Source organism: Prosopis cineraria, unplaced genomic scaffold, assembly GCF_029017545.1.
Source record: "Prosopis cineraria cultivar Desert tree isolate PC_DT_omini unplaced genomic scaffold, ASM2901754v1 PC2, whole genome shotgun sequence".
In the NCBI taxonomy this organism is placed as follows: domain Eukaryota; kingdom Viridiplantae; phylum Streptophyta; class Magnoliopsida; order Fabales; family Fabaceae; genus Prosopis; species Prosopis cineraria.
In genome coordinates, this window is record NW_026555333.1 from 7,128,484 (window position 1) to 7,143,378 (window position 14,895).

Consider the following 14,895-nt stretch of genomic DNA (forward strand, 5'->3'; position numbering starts at 1 on the left):
TCTTTTATTTTTATTAAAGTATTTCCTTTTATCTCGTTTTTAAATTAAATTTTAAATTATTTATTTGATCTCATTTATAAATTATAATATAATTTTTTAAGAATATTTGATATATATTTTTAAAATTATTTTTAATGAAATAAAAAAAATAATATGATATTACTTTTTAAATTTATTATATAAAGATATATTTAAAATTTATATACTTTTATTTTTTATATTAATATTAATAAAATTGATAAAAATAATTCATAAAAAAAATTTAGAAGTATTGTTTATCTTTCACCCCTGGTAAGAAGAAGTGACAAGAAAATTTGCCGGAGCCACATTACGCGAAGTTATTCAATCTGCCATAACATTTACTACTGCGATATGATAGGGTAAATACAGAATTCAGAATACAGAGAACAGTCTATTAAACAAAGCGGATGAAATGGACAGACGACTTTTTGCTTTTATTGCTTTCATTCTCTACCTCAAGGGGACCCTGATTCCTCCTTTTATTTTGCCCCTTTCTTTTACCTTTCGTAGAGATCGTGCTCTGCTCTGCTTTGCTCTCACTCTTCCCGTATGTGTGTGAGTGTGGGTGTGGAGTAGCAGCATCTTAGCTATGCTGAGCAAGATGGGTACCGGATGGCCATGCTGAGAATGGCACAGCATAACAATGGCAATCACAGTTCGAGCCAACAGTCAGTAAAAGCAGTCTTTCATGACTTTATGGGCATGAAGCCCACTGATTCTCCCATCGTTGCGGCCCCTAAAACCGCTGGTGCGAATCCGTCGGAGGCGTCGCCATCGTCGGTATCGGTCTCTGTTGGCGCCTCTTCCGGTGGTGCTCGTGGTCCCCTATCAACCACCTCCGATATCGCTTCCGGTGAGTGAACATGCGATCTTCGTCTGGCCTTGTAAAAGAAAAAAAAAAAAAATGGCCCATTGGCATGCTAAATTATACCCACGTACTACATGCATTTACTCTTTCTCAAGCATTTTGAAGGGCGGACTCTGCTTGAAATTTCAGTAGAAGCGCTGGGCACTTGAGATTTGTTTTCTGTATCGACTCTCCTCCACTGATGGACTGTACTCTCTGCCCCTGCTCTCTCTCGCACTATTTCGTTGTGGTTTATCTTCTGGTTGATTTGTTTAGCGAGATAAATATTATTAGGTTAGGTGGGTTCGGTTGGTTTTCGTCAACTCTGCATTCCCCTCTTTTTGTGTTTCATCTAGCTTTACTTTCTTTTCTTAAACAGTATATTCTTACTTTTTTCATTCTCAATCATTTATCTACTATTTTAGTTAGTAGGATAACTTACTTGTAAATACACTGTCGGAGCTGCATTCACTGCAGATGGTTAGAGACTCTTCAATTCAATCACTTTTTTGTTTACCTATTGAGGATAGCGGAAAGTCAGAAATTGAATGCTTATGTAGAATCTCTATGACTTGAACTGGTTTTTTGGTCATTGACATGCTTTCCAATGCCTGCGCATTTGTTAATGATGATATTTAATCCCCCTGATTTTTGTGTCATTAGATCGTCTTTTGCACTGGTTTTTCATTGTGCAAAATGGACGCTCTTAGTGCTTAGTTGTGCGAAGTATTTTCGGAAGCTTCTGTGTCTTGTATGGGTCTTACATGTGTCGACATTGACTTCAATGCTTAATTTCCCTCTTCCATTTGATAGAAAGACAGTTAGGAAATCACCTCGAGGGAGTCCCATTCTATTGCCCGAGGAGCGATCTTTCTGGCACTGAGATTAGTAACAGAATAGTAGGAAACAAGAGAAGTAATTCTGATTCCAGTTTTATGAGTTCCTCCAGAGATGCCTTCCAAATGGTTCCTGACTCTCTTCAAAATTTGCATTTGATGAAGGTGTGAACTATCAGATGGTCCTGTTCTCCTATAATCACATTTTATGACAGCTGAAAAATTGTTTTGCTCTTATCTCTCCTTTTAATTATTTTTTAGTTCTGCTTATTATATACAGATCCTCCGGAATGCAGCTGGAGGAGAGCAGCTTAGAAGGTCTAATGATGATTATGTGTTTCTTGGTATGCAGTCAAGGAAGCCAACTGTTGCTTCTCACATATATCAGCCTTCCATGGGCAGCAAGACTGATGTCAATAAATGGGACCGATCTATTCTCATGAATACTGGCTCTTCCATGCAACATCCCCCACATGGGGGTCAATTAGCATCTTTTGTGCACCAGATACCTTCTAACAAGAGCAGGGATGCTAATACTGGTCCTTCGTTTATTTCTCAATCTGCTGCTGATGAGGGATCTAGGACAGGAATGAAGAGCCCTGGGATCTTGAGCTCTATGAACACCACCACTGCTGCTTACGAGAAAACTCTGTCTGCACCTGGCAGAAGCAGGTCAAAGCCAGTGACTGGTTTAATAGACCCAGAATCTTCCATGCCTCCAAGGTAGCTTTTATAAACAACTGTTTATGCCCTCTGCACTTTCCTCCTATTTACTTTAAAAAGGAGGCTGGATGTTTATGTGTTTTCTGGTATTGATTGCAGTCAACAAGGGTTAGCATCTGCCAGCTGCCAGATGACTATTTTTTATGGAGGTCAAGCTCACGTTTTTGATAATGTACACCCCAATAAGGTTAGGTATTTTGTTGTTAGCAATATATATATATACTTACTGCATTTAATGTTACATGATCTATGAAAAGGTTTATAATTTTAATCGTAATAGGAAAAATGTGCTTTGTAATTTACTCAGATCCATCTCTGTGAGCGTTTTTTCCTCTATTAGTGAAATATTGAAGGCAACAGTATCTTTTGAGCACCAAAGCATGAAAAGGTTTGAGCTCTGTGAGGAAACTGGTGTCATGGTATTGTTGACATGACTATACTTAGCTAATTTATGCACCATGATGCCTGTGCTGAGTATACAACTGCTGCTTAAGGAAGATAGGGCACCTGATATTGCACTTGCTTAGTATTTCATACCAATTTAATATTACCATTATAAATTGTTATTTAACTCATTACATATTTTTGGTTACCACCTGCATTAGGTGATTTTTTTTTTTAAAAAGCAACTGAATATATGTCTTGCCGTACACTTGCATACAGAAAATGTCCTTCTGGCCTAGGACAATAAGAACAAATTCACTTATTTGAATGGAGCAGAACTTTTGCAAATGGACTTGATTTCTCAAGCTGTTTGCAACAAACTTTAAGTTGTCAAGAGAACTTTGGGGCCTAGTTTTGACTGTAGTTGGACTCGAAGCTGATCTTCCAAAAAGAAGTTAAAGCATTTAAGTCCTTATGCTATTTTATTATGGCTGAAGCATAGATGTACTATGTGAATTGGAGAAAGTCCAGTGGTCTCTGTATCTGGATTTTGGTGATAATTCTTAGTGAGAGATGGGTGAGCGTTTATATGCTCATTCTCCTGAAATGATAAGCTAACAGATATCAAATGTTTGGTGATTTTGCTTAAATTATGTTTAGCTTTTTGTATGTTGGTCATGTCTTTTCATTTACATTTTGTCATTGACGTCAATGTGTTTACTGATTTGGCAGCATAAGGTGTTCTGGAGTGCTACCTTTTATTTAGTTGTTTCACCATAGATCTGTTTGGACATTGCTACGGACTTGTGACATGGCATGTCTGTTCACTTGCATTGACTTTTAAGGATATTAGACCATAGTTGTTGTCGCGTGTTTAAACAGGCGAGAATTATAAATTTGGCACCATGTTAATTTAGGCAAGATATATCTCACAGTTTGGAATCGCATAAGGTAATTTATGAAGGTAGTAGCAGGTGTTATATGCTGTACCAAGATGCTTGGATGCAAAGCATACTGTAAGTAGGGGAAAAAGAAAAATTTGTTTGCTGAACCTCCATCATTCTTTCTCTCTAGTAGCAAATTCAGTTAAAAACTAGAAATAAGGTCTGCTTGCTTGTCCAAAAGAAAAAGAAATTGTTAGTTCAGGAAGTTTTTAGAGCTTGAAGAAAGTTACCTTTTTGGGATAATGAACTATTGGGAACAATTTTGGATAACTGATCAGAGGTTTGTGGCTCCAAATTTTTCCCAATTGATCATGGCTACATTAAGGCAGCTTTATTACCTTCCTCCTATTTTTCTGTGGATTTCTTAGTGGCAGTTTGATACCCATGATTTTTTGTATTGTTTCAATATTTCCAATGCATAGGCTTGCTGTGTATCTCCCGACAAGTATCAGCAGAACGCACTGTTTCTTGCAACGCATGCACCACAGATGATTTTTCTGCTGCTCAATATTTAGTTCACTGACAGAATTTCGTGACATCTTTGACAGAGATATCTGGAGTAGCATTTGTTTCTTTCTTCAACATCACCTTTTGCCTTGCTTCTTCATGCCTCACTTAAGTGAAGGCTTCAATGGTTGAAGGAATGGTATTTTGAGCTAGTATCCTTCCACTAACATCATTGAGACTTATTCAAGCCAACCCGAAATTCATACCTTTTTTTCTTTCTCCATCCCTATCTTGGAAGGAATACAACATTCATGAACTTTCCACTCCTCATAGTTTGCCTCAGGTTCCAGCCAAGCCTTCATTTCCACATAATAGTCATTCACATCTCTCACCTTGTTTCATTTGCCACAACAACTTAGTGTTGTTTTTGAAGACTTGTGAGGTGTTGTCTCCATCAGAAAAAGCTTTACACACAGATGCCCAGACATCTTCTGTGGTGCCAGGAACATGAAGGTGTGATAGATTGAAGGTACCATTAAATTTGCAAACCATGATGCAACCGGCAAGTTCTCCTGTTTGCCAACACAGATAGGCAGCAGCGTGACTCAGTCAGTCATTCTGGCTGCTTGAGCTTTGCTGGTAAGGTATCCCATCTTATCCCTGCCTTTGATGGCAAGCCTCTTGGCTCGAACCCATTCACAACATTTCTTCTCGTCTAACTTCTTGGCTGCAAGTTGGAAGGTGGAGCTGTCCAGACCGGAACCCAGAGTGTATATGGTTTCAGTTGGCCTCGCACTTGACTCCTTAATCAACTTGCTATCAGATGTATCCCCCATTTTCAGTGAGCGTGATTCTAGTTGGATCTGTTCTCTAATGCCATGTGGGTTTATAGAGTTGGAAGATGAATCTTTATTCTTTATGTATTCCACTGGACACAGGGATTCACATATATACACCGAGAGAACAAAAAATCAGTGGCTAAATCCCTTAATAATCAGCAATATAATCCAATACATCAGATCAGCACAATGCTGGGATCCTGATATAATTAGAGGTGACTAGTCCCTGATTATAGGGATTTCTGTAGAAATCTGCTTGCAATGCATTGAAATGCTGATTGTATTTTCTTTGGCACTGCTTAATAACTCTGAAATGTCAACTGTTAACCATGCCCATGTGTTGCCGATTCTTGAATTGACTTGACTTTGCAATAGTTCTCGCGCTCGAATTTTGTGAATTGATTCCTTTTGCCCTTTGATGTCTGGTAAAGGCAGTTGCAGAAGGTTTTGATTGGCTCCTTATCTTGAGCTTTTGCGATGCATAATCATAATTTTATGTTCATTGTTTAAAAGTTCTTGGACTTTGTATGTATTTGTTTAAATGTATTAAAAATTGCAATTTATATATAATTATGGTCCATTATGCGACCCGTTTTTGGTAAATTATTCTGCTTTACAGGAAGTCTTGGGTAATTTTACTTGATACCCATTATCTCCCTGTGTACTTAGCCATTTTTGTTGATATCATTCATCTCACTTGGCCTTTCACTCGTGTTAGTCGAGCCTTCAAAATTTCAGCATAAAAGTTTAAACGTAACAGCATTTAATGAATTTAGTCCTTCCCAGATAGGCAGAATTGTTGCGTGTTCATATTGTATGACTTGTGCAGGCAGAAATTATAATGGCTTTAGCTGGGTCAAATGGGGGATGTTGGTCCACAACATACTCCCCAAAACCTGCTGTGAAGCTCACTAATGACAGTAACAGGTTGTGTGGGGATAGTGAAACTGGTACAGTGAGTAAGATCACACCCCCACAGGAGCCTCATGGCAGAATATCTTTCGCGGGTGCTTCTAGTCTTGCCATCAAATCTGGCGATCGATTGTCTACTCAAGCAGGTAACTCTTCAAACACAATCTTTCTTCTTGTCTTTTGCCTTTTAAACTGTCCAATTTGTTTGTGATTGGTAAAAAATGGTTGTAGGGGCACGTCAGGGAAGCGTTGCAGCCAATGAAGATGTCAGGAATTCAGTTAAAGCAGCAGATCCCCGTTGTGAGGACAAAAGGACGCAATCACATTGAATCTGAGTCTATACTCTGTAACTGTTGTCGGTACCCATTGATTATAAGCCCTGAGGAGAACAGAGATTGCTCGTATTCTGAATACTGTCTTGATTTTGTTAGACTGCTCTTACTCTGAAATGTTGGTTTAGTATATTGATCGGCGAGAGTACGATGGCAATCCAATGATAGTTTAAATGGGCTCAACAGCCATATCAGATTCACTCTCAGGTAAAACTTACGTAGTCGATGATATCTGAATCTTGAGGTTCCCAAGACCTCCTTTGCCATTTTTCCATTGCTGTGAAAAATTGGTGCAGTCAATAGTTATATAAAAGTATATTAAGTTATACTATTCATAGGTTATGTTCTCATGTTTAATCCAACTAGCATTTACTCCCCTTCTGACGCACGGGAAGCATGGTGCTTTAGGAATTGAGCACGATGCATATTCTCAAAGCCAGGTTGTAATCACCATTTCATAAGCAATAGCCTACTTTAAGTTTGCAACCATAACTCATGTATTGGCATTGATTCCCATTAAGTGTCATTAAGTAAATCATCCCATACACGATATTCAAAGAATTCAATGGCAGACTAAAGATGCGGTACATGAAGGTGCAAGTTGGGGATTCAGTTTCAATCTAATTCATGAAATATCTCCTTGTACACAACATTTGAGGTTGTAGACTTGGGCAAGTTGTACTTGTCGTGTGTCAAAATCTTCAAGCTTTCGATGCTCCTAACTCAAGAAATTGCAACATATAATTGCTCATATGTGAATATTGGTTTTGGCATGTATAGACTTACATGATGAAGAGATTGACCTTAACTCTTGTTAATTGTCATGGCAAATAAAAAATTAATAAGGAATTGTCTTATTTGCATTCGAAATGACTGCCTATTTTTGGAAGGATTCATATCTATTCGATGCATGAGTATTTTTTTTCATATGTTATGGCTTTAATGACACTTGTCCCAAATCTAGTTATCCTTGACCTACTATTGTGTCATCTCGAAGTTTGGTCAACGTTTTTTTTTTTAAAGAATTATTGGTGTATCAATTTTCAAGATTAACTTGTGTAAAGGTAACCTTGCCCTTATAATGGTATTTAAAAATTTAGTAAAATACAAGTCATCAAAGCTATTTACATTTTGTGTTGATTTGTAAATTATATCACAACTCAAGAATTCAGTTGGTTTATCAGGTAACAAAGAACATAGATAATATTCATGTTATTAATTGTTTGAATAGTAAGTGCAAGCATTGCTCTCTCATTGAAGTATGTATTGTTTAGTAAGTTATCTAATAAATTTGTATATATTGCATTTACAATTGCATGCAATGGATTAACGAATTTTGTTATTAGGGGTTAATATCAATTTTAGCTCTTCCGTCATGTGGTAAGCCTAAATTTTGGGTACCAACATCTAATAGTCATTTTGAAAAATTTCTTATCTTGATGTCATCTATTTGCAATGACTTTGGAGGTTGCTTAAATTTTTATTTTGAAGCCGTCGCCAACATTTGTAGTATTTTTTTTTAACTTGATTTGTCATTTATTTTGAAGTTTAAATTTCTGTTACCAACATCTAATAACCATTTTAAAAAATTTCTTAGGTCACTCAAAAAGGAAAAAAAAAACATATTGGATATAATTTTTATTTTCAGTCTTATTTTGATTAAAAAAATCCTAATACCCTTTAAAAAGAACTTGCTTAAATTTTATTCTTGACATTTCCATGTCCATTGACCATTATTGATGCAAGCTCATGTAGCTCGAATGCCGGCTGAAGCTCTCTCTGGACAAACCTGAGCATAATTAAGTGTTTATTATTAAATTCTATGATAACATGGTCATGTTGATCCTTTCCCCTTTATTATTGGATATTGTAGTATTTGGTTCCGTGATGGAAAGACGGAAGAGAAGACAGTGGGTGTCGACATAATTAAATATGAACTTCGCCTTTTATATAATTAAATATAATTGACATATTTAAACATATTTAATCTTTGATTCTCTTTGCCAAATTATTAATTTAAATTCAATAACTGTATTTAATAGCCAAATATTCATCATGAACTGTTAAAATTTAAATTAATAGTTCTAAATTTATATTCTATTTGAGATTAATTAATGAGTTAATTTATTTAAATTGTTAATCTGAATTTTAACAACTCAAATGATACAGGTGTTTAATACCTAAGTACCGTCATTAAATTCAAATCCAATCATCATGGGCTTTGCTTCTCCATTCCACATTTAGTGAAATATAATAGCTTTAAAATTAAGTTTACAAATTCTAATCTAAACACATGCTAAGACCTTGGATTTATGAAGTTGAGATTCCATTTTATGTGAAGGAGAGGAACAGAGAGTCGGTACCGACGTACTTCTACTTTCCTTATGACTTTGAATTTAAGCTTAAAATATGCACACCATTGATGATTTTGATAATGAATTTTATTTGACTTTGTAATTGCTTTCATTCATTTAAATATAATTCTTTCAGGAACCACCGACTATCGTTTGCGTTTTACACTCCCAGCATTCCCCATTTGCTCTTACATTCTCATTACGTTTAATTATTTGTGCCTAGAGTGACATCAAATAATGGGGGAAAAAAACAGAGAAAAAGAAAGAAACAGTGATTTTGTTGGTGAAATAACAAAAATAATTACTGTTAAATAATAAAATATGATAAATACTTACATCTTGATTTTTGTGTAAATAAAAAAAATACCACTTCAAACCACTACAATCAGTGGAAAGAAGTTTTAAAAAAATACAATGTGGGTGCCACTGATTTAGCCTATTTTTTTTAATTATTATTTCATCTTTTTGAAAGGCAATAGCATCTCCTAAGGGTTTGGGTTGACAAAATTAAGTCGGTAAATTTATAGTTCTACGAAGTACTGGAGTATTTTTAGTGGTTGTGTTGGACCAAAACAAAGTTGTGTTTTATTATTCATGTGCTTATTTATTAATTTTTTCATGTAGAATTTTCTTACAGAATCACGTCAATATATTCAAAAAGCTATCTATAAACTTTTCAATATATATATATATATATATATTCTGTGCCCATGCAATCTCAATTTCAAACTTTCAGGCAGTTGTATATATCAAAAAAATTCAGTCTTGTAATCATAGAGCACCTCCTAATTTCTACATTCAGAGTCTAATTAAAGGAACATCTTTGATGCGTTTCATACATGTGAAAACATATGATCTGCCACAAAAAGGAATCATCTTTCCTCGCATTTCCACGATAATGGTCAACTTTGATAGGTTACGGAATTATCATATTAGGTTCCTCCGCTTGTACTTCTTTTTTCTTATATATATATATATATAATTTTTTGAAATATATATCTTTCGATCTCTTTTTAAACTAGAAGTTACATTGCGTATTGGTCTAATTTATAATTTTCAAAATTAAAACGCCTTCCTTCAATAGAGCTGCTGATAAAATATCCTAATATTTAGGTGAAGAAAAATTTGCCATTGTATTTGTTCATGAATAAATAATGAATAAATTAAAGCATAATTTAATGTAACGAAAACAAATTATTTTTATATAACTATCTTATATTAAATACTACATCTGTCTTATTAAACTTTGCATTTTTATTTTCATTTGTATGAAACAATGTAGTCTTTAAATTGGTAAAGGATACTTTAATTAGAATATTAAAATTACACGAAAGAATGAAGCTGGAAATAAAAGGGGGGAAAATCTATCTAGTTTTAGTCAAACATGGAAAACTAGTCAAACATGGAAAATGAGAGTGCGATTAATGCTTAATATTTTAATTCATAATGCACAACTTTGAACAATAATTTGAAATTCTTTGTCTCGATCCATCATTCATTACTTGACTAGAGTCTCACGACGTATATATATTTCCCTCGTTCAAATAATTTCGCTTTCCATCTTTTAGACCTGCAGAAAAAGCTCTGCACAAATCTTGTCGACCTGAAACTCCTACACATTATTCAACCACAAATGTCTGTCATTTTATGTTATTATCACACACGTTTTCATACCCATTATGCATACAAGAAAAGACTATAATAATCACATTATTCATTATTCATTATTCATAACTCATAAATAATATCGAATTTTTAATAAATTTAATATTACATGTTACATATTGATATGATATAAATATAATATAACCCCTTAAAGCATTTCCACTTCAACTTTTTACCAGTCTTTTTAAGACTATCTCATGCAAAAAATCTTCTCTGCCAGAGGCAGCCTTCAATAATATATTCAATTATATAAAAAATATGGTCCACTCACATAATTTTCCAAGATTTCCCCAGATCTCTGTGACTTTTCCAAGCACAGATCCATGATCATCAAATTGTTCAAAAATATATACACGGAACAAATCCTTCCAAAATTTTGAGTTTTAGCACATGTCCAGAGATCGTGACCTCGCGTGCGTTACAGGTTAGCATATGGGAAGAACAAATGGATTTTTTTAACATCGAACACTTGTAAGTTTTCTGTCCCATATAGACTGATCTCATGGATCAGGCTGTACTCTAAATCTAATTAACCTATTAATTAATCTTCCTTCGATACCATCCCTCACCTATTTTTTTATTTTCTCTCTGCTAGAAGACAAAGCTCGGCCAAATTGCATTGTGTCCGCAAAAGCGAAAAGAAAAACAAAAGCGATCCCATATCATTTTCTTTTGTTGCCCCGAAAGCCCTCATCATGGAAAAAAGAAACAAGTCTTTGAGATGCCACACAACTTTTCTGAATCGTTTGTTCGTGCTTTTGTCTTATTCAAACTTTGCTCTCTTCCAAAACCATAAACCGACACCACAAATTCCAAATAGCCAACCTCACCCAACGATATCATTTTAACCTAATCCCCCCCTCCATACATACATACATACATACATACATACATGTTTAATCAATAAACGCACATATAAATATATTATATCGTACTTGAAGCTCTAATCAATTAATCTATCAATCTAGCCAAGCTAGAAAGATGGCTAGTACTCTGTCTGAAGCGTATAGAGACCACCCGCAATATCTTCATCATATTATACCCATAGACTTTTCTTCAGTCCGGAGCCTACCCGATTCCCATGCATGGCCTCAAACTATGGACGGTGCTGGCCGTTGCTCGGCGGATGACGACGATGAGGAAGGATCCGGGTTGTCGATACCCGTGATCGATCTGATGGATCCGAATGCCGTGGAGCAGATAGGGTTCGCATGTGAGGAGTGGGGTGTCTTCCAATTGAAGAACCATGGGGTAGGGTTGAGTCTTCTGGAAGAGGTAGAGGCAGAGGCAAAGCGACTCTTTGCCCTGCCGGCGAATCAAAAGCTAAAGGCCTTGAGATCGCCGGACGGAGCCACCGGGTATGGTCGAGCAAGAATATCGCCTTTCTTCCCTAAGTATATGTGGCATGAAGGATTTACAATCATGGGCTCTCCTTTCCACGATGCCAACGAGATTTGGCCTGATCACTGCGCACCGTTTTGGTATGTTCTTCTCATGCACTTTCATGCACGTAGGTTGATTATATTCATGAATTAAGCTTGAGTAATTCTTTTTAATACTATCTTAAGTTTTTATATGTTATATATATAGGCTTAAGTTTATGTTTTTGGGAGAGTTGTTTTCTGAGTTTTGTTTTTCTATGACGTACCGGGGCTTTTAACTCGGGTGTTTGGATCGATCAGATGCATGTGGGCAGAGACTAATCTTTTTAAAAAAATGAATTTTGTTTGCATTGGACAGTGTCTTTACATACTAAACAAATGCTATACTCACCAGTGATCTCACCAAGTTAATATATATGAATGAAATGAAGAAGAGAAGAAAAAAGAAGACTCATTCGTTTTGTCCTTATACGCAATATTTTTCTGTTGAACTGTTGCGCATATCGACGTAACCTCCTGAATATATATATATGGTGAGAGTTGAGGATAGATATTGTTAGGATATTTAGCTTGAGCCGTTGTCCTTGAAAAATTAATGAATGTTAAGTAGCCAAGTTAAACATCTTCTAAAACCATCCACACCCCACATGCATGCTAGAGAGAAGCTGAGGCATGGCCCCTCAAACAATTCTCTCTTGTATGTATTAGTTAATATTAATCTCTCCCAAGAAAGACTTCACCATAATTAACAAAAACGAATATGAACTAAAAATCAGTTCAAAAGCTAATTTGAAATTCATGAACAAAGCATTTTAATCACTCGGATTTCAATACTACATGATAAAACCATCATTAGACAGTAATGAAGTGTTTGTTGGCAGTGAATTGATGGAAAATTATCAGAAGCAACTGAAGGTGCTGGCGGAGAAGCTAACACGCATGATGTTGGGATTCGTGGGGATTTCGGAGGAAGAAGCCAAGTGGGTGGGGTCAAGTGGCAGCACAGGAGCGGTTCAGCTGAACTACTACCCGCAGTGTCCCGAACCGAACCGGGCCATGGGTCTGGCCCCTCACACGGACACATCGGTCCTGACCATACTCCACCAGAGCCAGACCAAGGGCCTGCAGATCTTCAAGGACCGAGTGGGTTGGGTTCCGGTGCACCCGGACCCGCGTGCGCTCGTGGTGAACGTCGGCGATCTGCTTCACATAATATCAAACGCGAGGTTCCCTTGCGTGCTTCACAGAGTAACAGTGGATAGGGTTCAGCACCGGTACTCGGTGGCTTATTTCTACGGGCCACCTCTGGATTACGTTTTACTATCGCCTTTGGCCGAGCAAGCACGTTTTCGTGGGCGTCACAGTGAAAGAGTATATCGGGATTAAGGCCAATAATCTAGGGAAAGCACTCTCCTTGATTAGCACAAATTAATTAAATTAAACTAATAATCGTCTCATCATCTTCTTTACTTATTTCTTGATCTCGTCCCCTTCACTGCTTTTTCTTCCCTTTAGCTCCTTTTCTTTGCTGTCTCTCTTTTAGTTATATCCATTTGACTCGGACTCTTTAATTTGTTCATCAAGATACAATGAGTTAGATTTTCTATCTTCTCAAGTTATATTAGCGGGTAATAATTAATATGCCATAGACATTAATTTGATTAAGGTCAAATGGATAAGGTTATCCTTTGTGGTCATCACAGCTCAGCTTTTATACACAAGGAGTACTATATGGTTTTTTCAGTTTTTGATCTTCTTCTTGTGGACCAAAAAGTAGAAAAGCTTTAGTTACAGGATTAATTCGGTAGCCACTAGCTAGCACTGAGGTGGGTGTTTTTAAATTAAAAAGAATTATTGTATGATATGAAATAATAAAGTTTAGCTTTTGTTTTGTTTAATAATTTCATCGTACATTTGAATGACCTCCCAGCACGTTCCCCCTTTATTTTTGCTGCTTTTCGTTGAAAGTTATGATGACGAATAATATTCTCCAGCATAAAATATTTCTAAATTTATTTATATTCGCATTATAATTATTACTTTTCTTTTCTTTATTTAAATTACCCTTGTCATCTTTGCATGTCTCCTGCTTATTATAAATTCACACCTTAGTTTCTCTCATTTGTGTTGGCAGCTACATTCCTTGTTTGAGTAAAAATTAAATAGGGGCGCACTGACGACGCAAGTGATAATTAAGGGCTGCAGATAATTATTTAGGACGTGTTCATTATTTCAAAAGGCATACATGCATTATCACAATTCACAAGTACTGCAATTAACTCATGATTTGTACATAACATACATGCTATGCATGCGCGCGCGCGCGATTTTAACCTTACAAAAACATTGGAAATGAATTATATTTATTTTTTTTAGAACCATCATAGTTTGCTCAATTACGTGATATTGTTTTGCAAGAATCATATACCTGTGCGAGTTAAAAAGTTCCGGGTTGTGTTCTTAGCCACAACCGACCTCTGTGTGCGTGCGTGTGTGTGTATACACACTCCGAATTTGAAACTCCTAGTTTAAAATAATACTCCTTCTCATCTTAAAATAAAATGAATTATTGTTATTGTGTTTCATTATTGTTTTGAGGGAGTTTCGATTGATAGGAATAATTTGACAAAAATTAAATAGATAAAATAAAATGAATTAATGCCTTACATTTAAAATAAAAAGAAAAAAACTTATATATTTAGTCTTGCATGGACTCAAAATATTTATTTTCTATTAAATCAAAACAAGTGTATTATTTATAAATTATTTATTTTATGATAAATTTTTATTATGAATATTATTAATAACCAACCTAGGTAATTCTCCGATATATGCGAAGTAATAACTTACCATATAAGCCTTTTAAAACCACTGGGCATAGTTAAACATTCCCGATTCCAGTAAATTAAAGCATGCTCATTTATCCTTGTAATTGTAGCCCCTGGGCCCTGACTCAATATTTGTGATTATAGCCTGATGGAAATAAAACTCCATGCACATAGGTATATTTGAAATGGTATGCTGACGATGAATTAGCGTACATTTGCTTGTAATCATGATCTAAAAGCCACATTCTCATACAAAAAGAAAAAGAAAAGAAAGGTTGAATTAATGGCATGTGATGAAGTACATTTCGCTGGCTCCATAATATTGCGTGATCAATTCAACTACGTTCTTGGCTTCTTGATTGGTGGCTATTTCAATATTAG

At 35.7% G+C, this 14,895-nt stretch overlaps 2 protein-coding genes across 3 annotated transcripts; both read left to right on the plus strand.

Annotated features, from left to right (window-relative positions):
- Positions 1–461: 461 nt before the first annotated feature.
- LOC129303094 (protein TIFY 8-like) lies at positions 462–6,633 on the plus strand. 2 transcript variants are annotated; one of them, XM_054942133.1, is made up of 6 exons: positions 462–874; positions 1,682–1,869; positions 1,985–2,427; positions 2,527–2,614; positions 5,871–6,099; positions 6,185–6,633. In XM_054942133.1, exons 1-6 carry the CDS (start codon positions 634–636, stop codon positions 6,280–6,282), a joined length of 1,287 nt encoding a protein of 428 aa, XP_054798108.1. In that variant the 5' UTR covers positions 462–633; the 3' UTR covers positions 6,283–6,633. The 2 variants fall into 2 exon arrangements, with proteins under 2 accessions (XP_054798108.1, XP_054798110.1); XM_054942135.1 differs by having other exon boundaries at positions 464–874; positions 2,057–2,427.
- Positions 6,634–11,251: 4,618 nt separating this feature from the next.
- Positions 11,252–13,434, plus strand: LOC129303777 (gibberellin 3-beta-dioxygenase 2-like). The gene is made up of 2 exons (XM_054943294.1): positions 11,252–11,785; positions 12,568–13,434. Exons 1-2 carry the CDS (start codon positions 11,286–11,288, stop codon positions 13,070–13,072), a joined length of 1,005 nt encoding a protein of 334 aa, XP_054799269.1. The 5' UTR covers positions 11,252–11,285; the 3' UTR covers positions 13,073–13,434.
- The last annotated feature ends 1,461 nt before the right edge of the window (positions 13,435–14,895 follow it).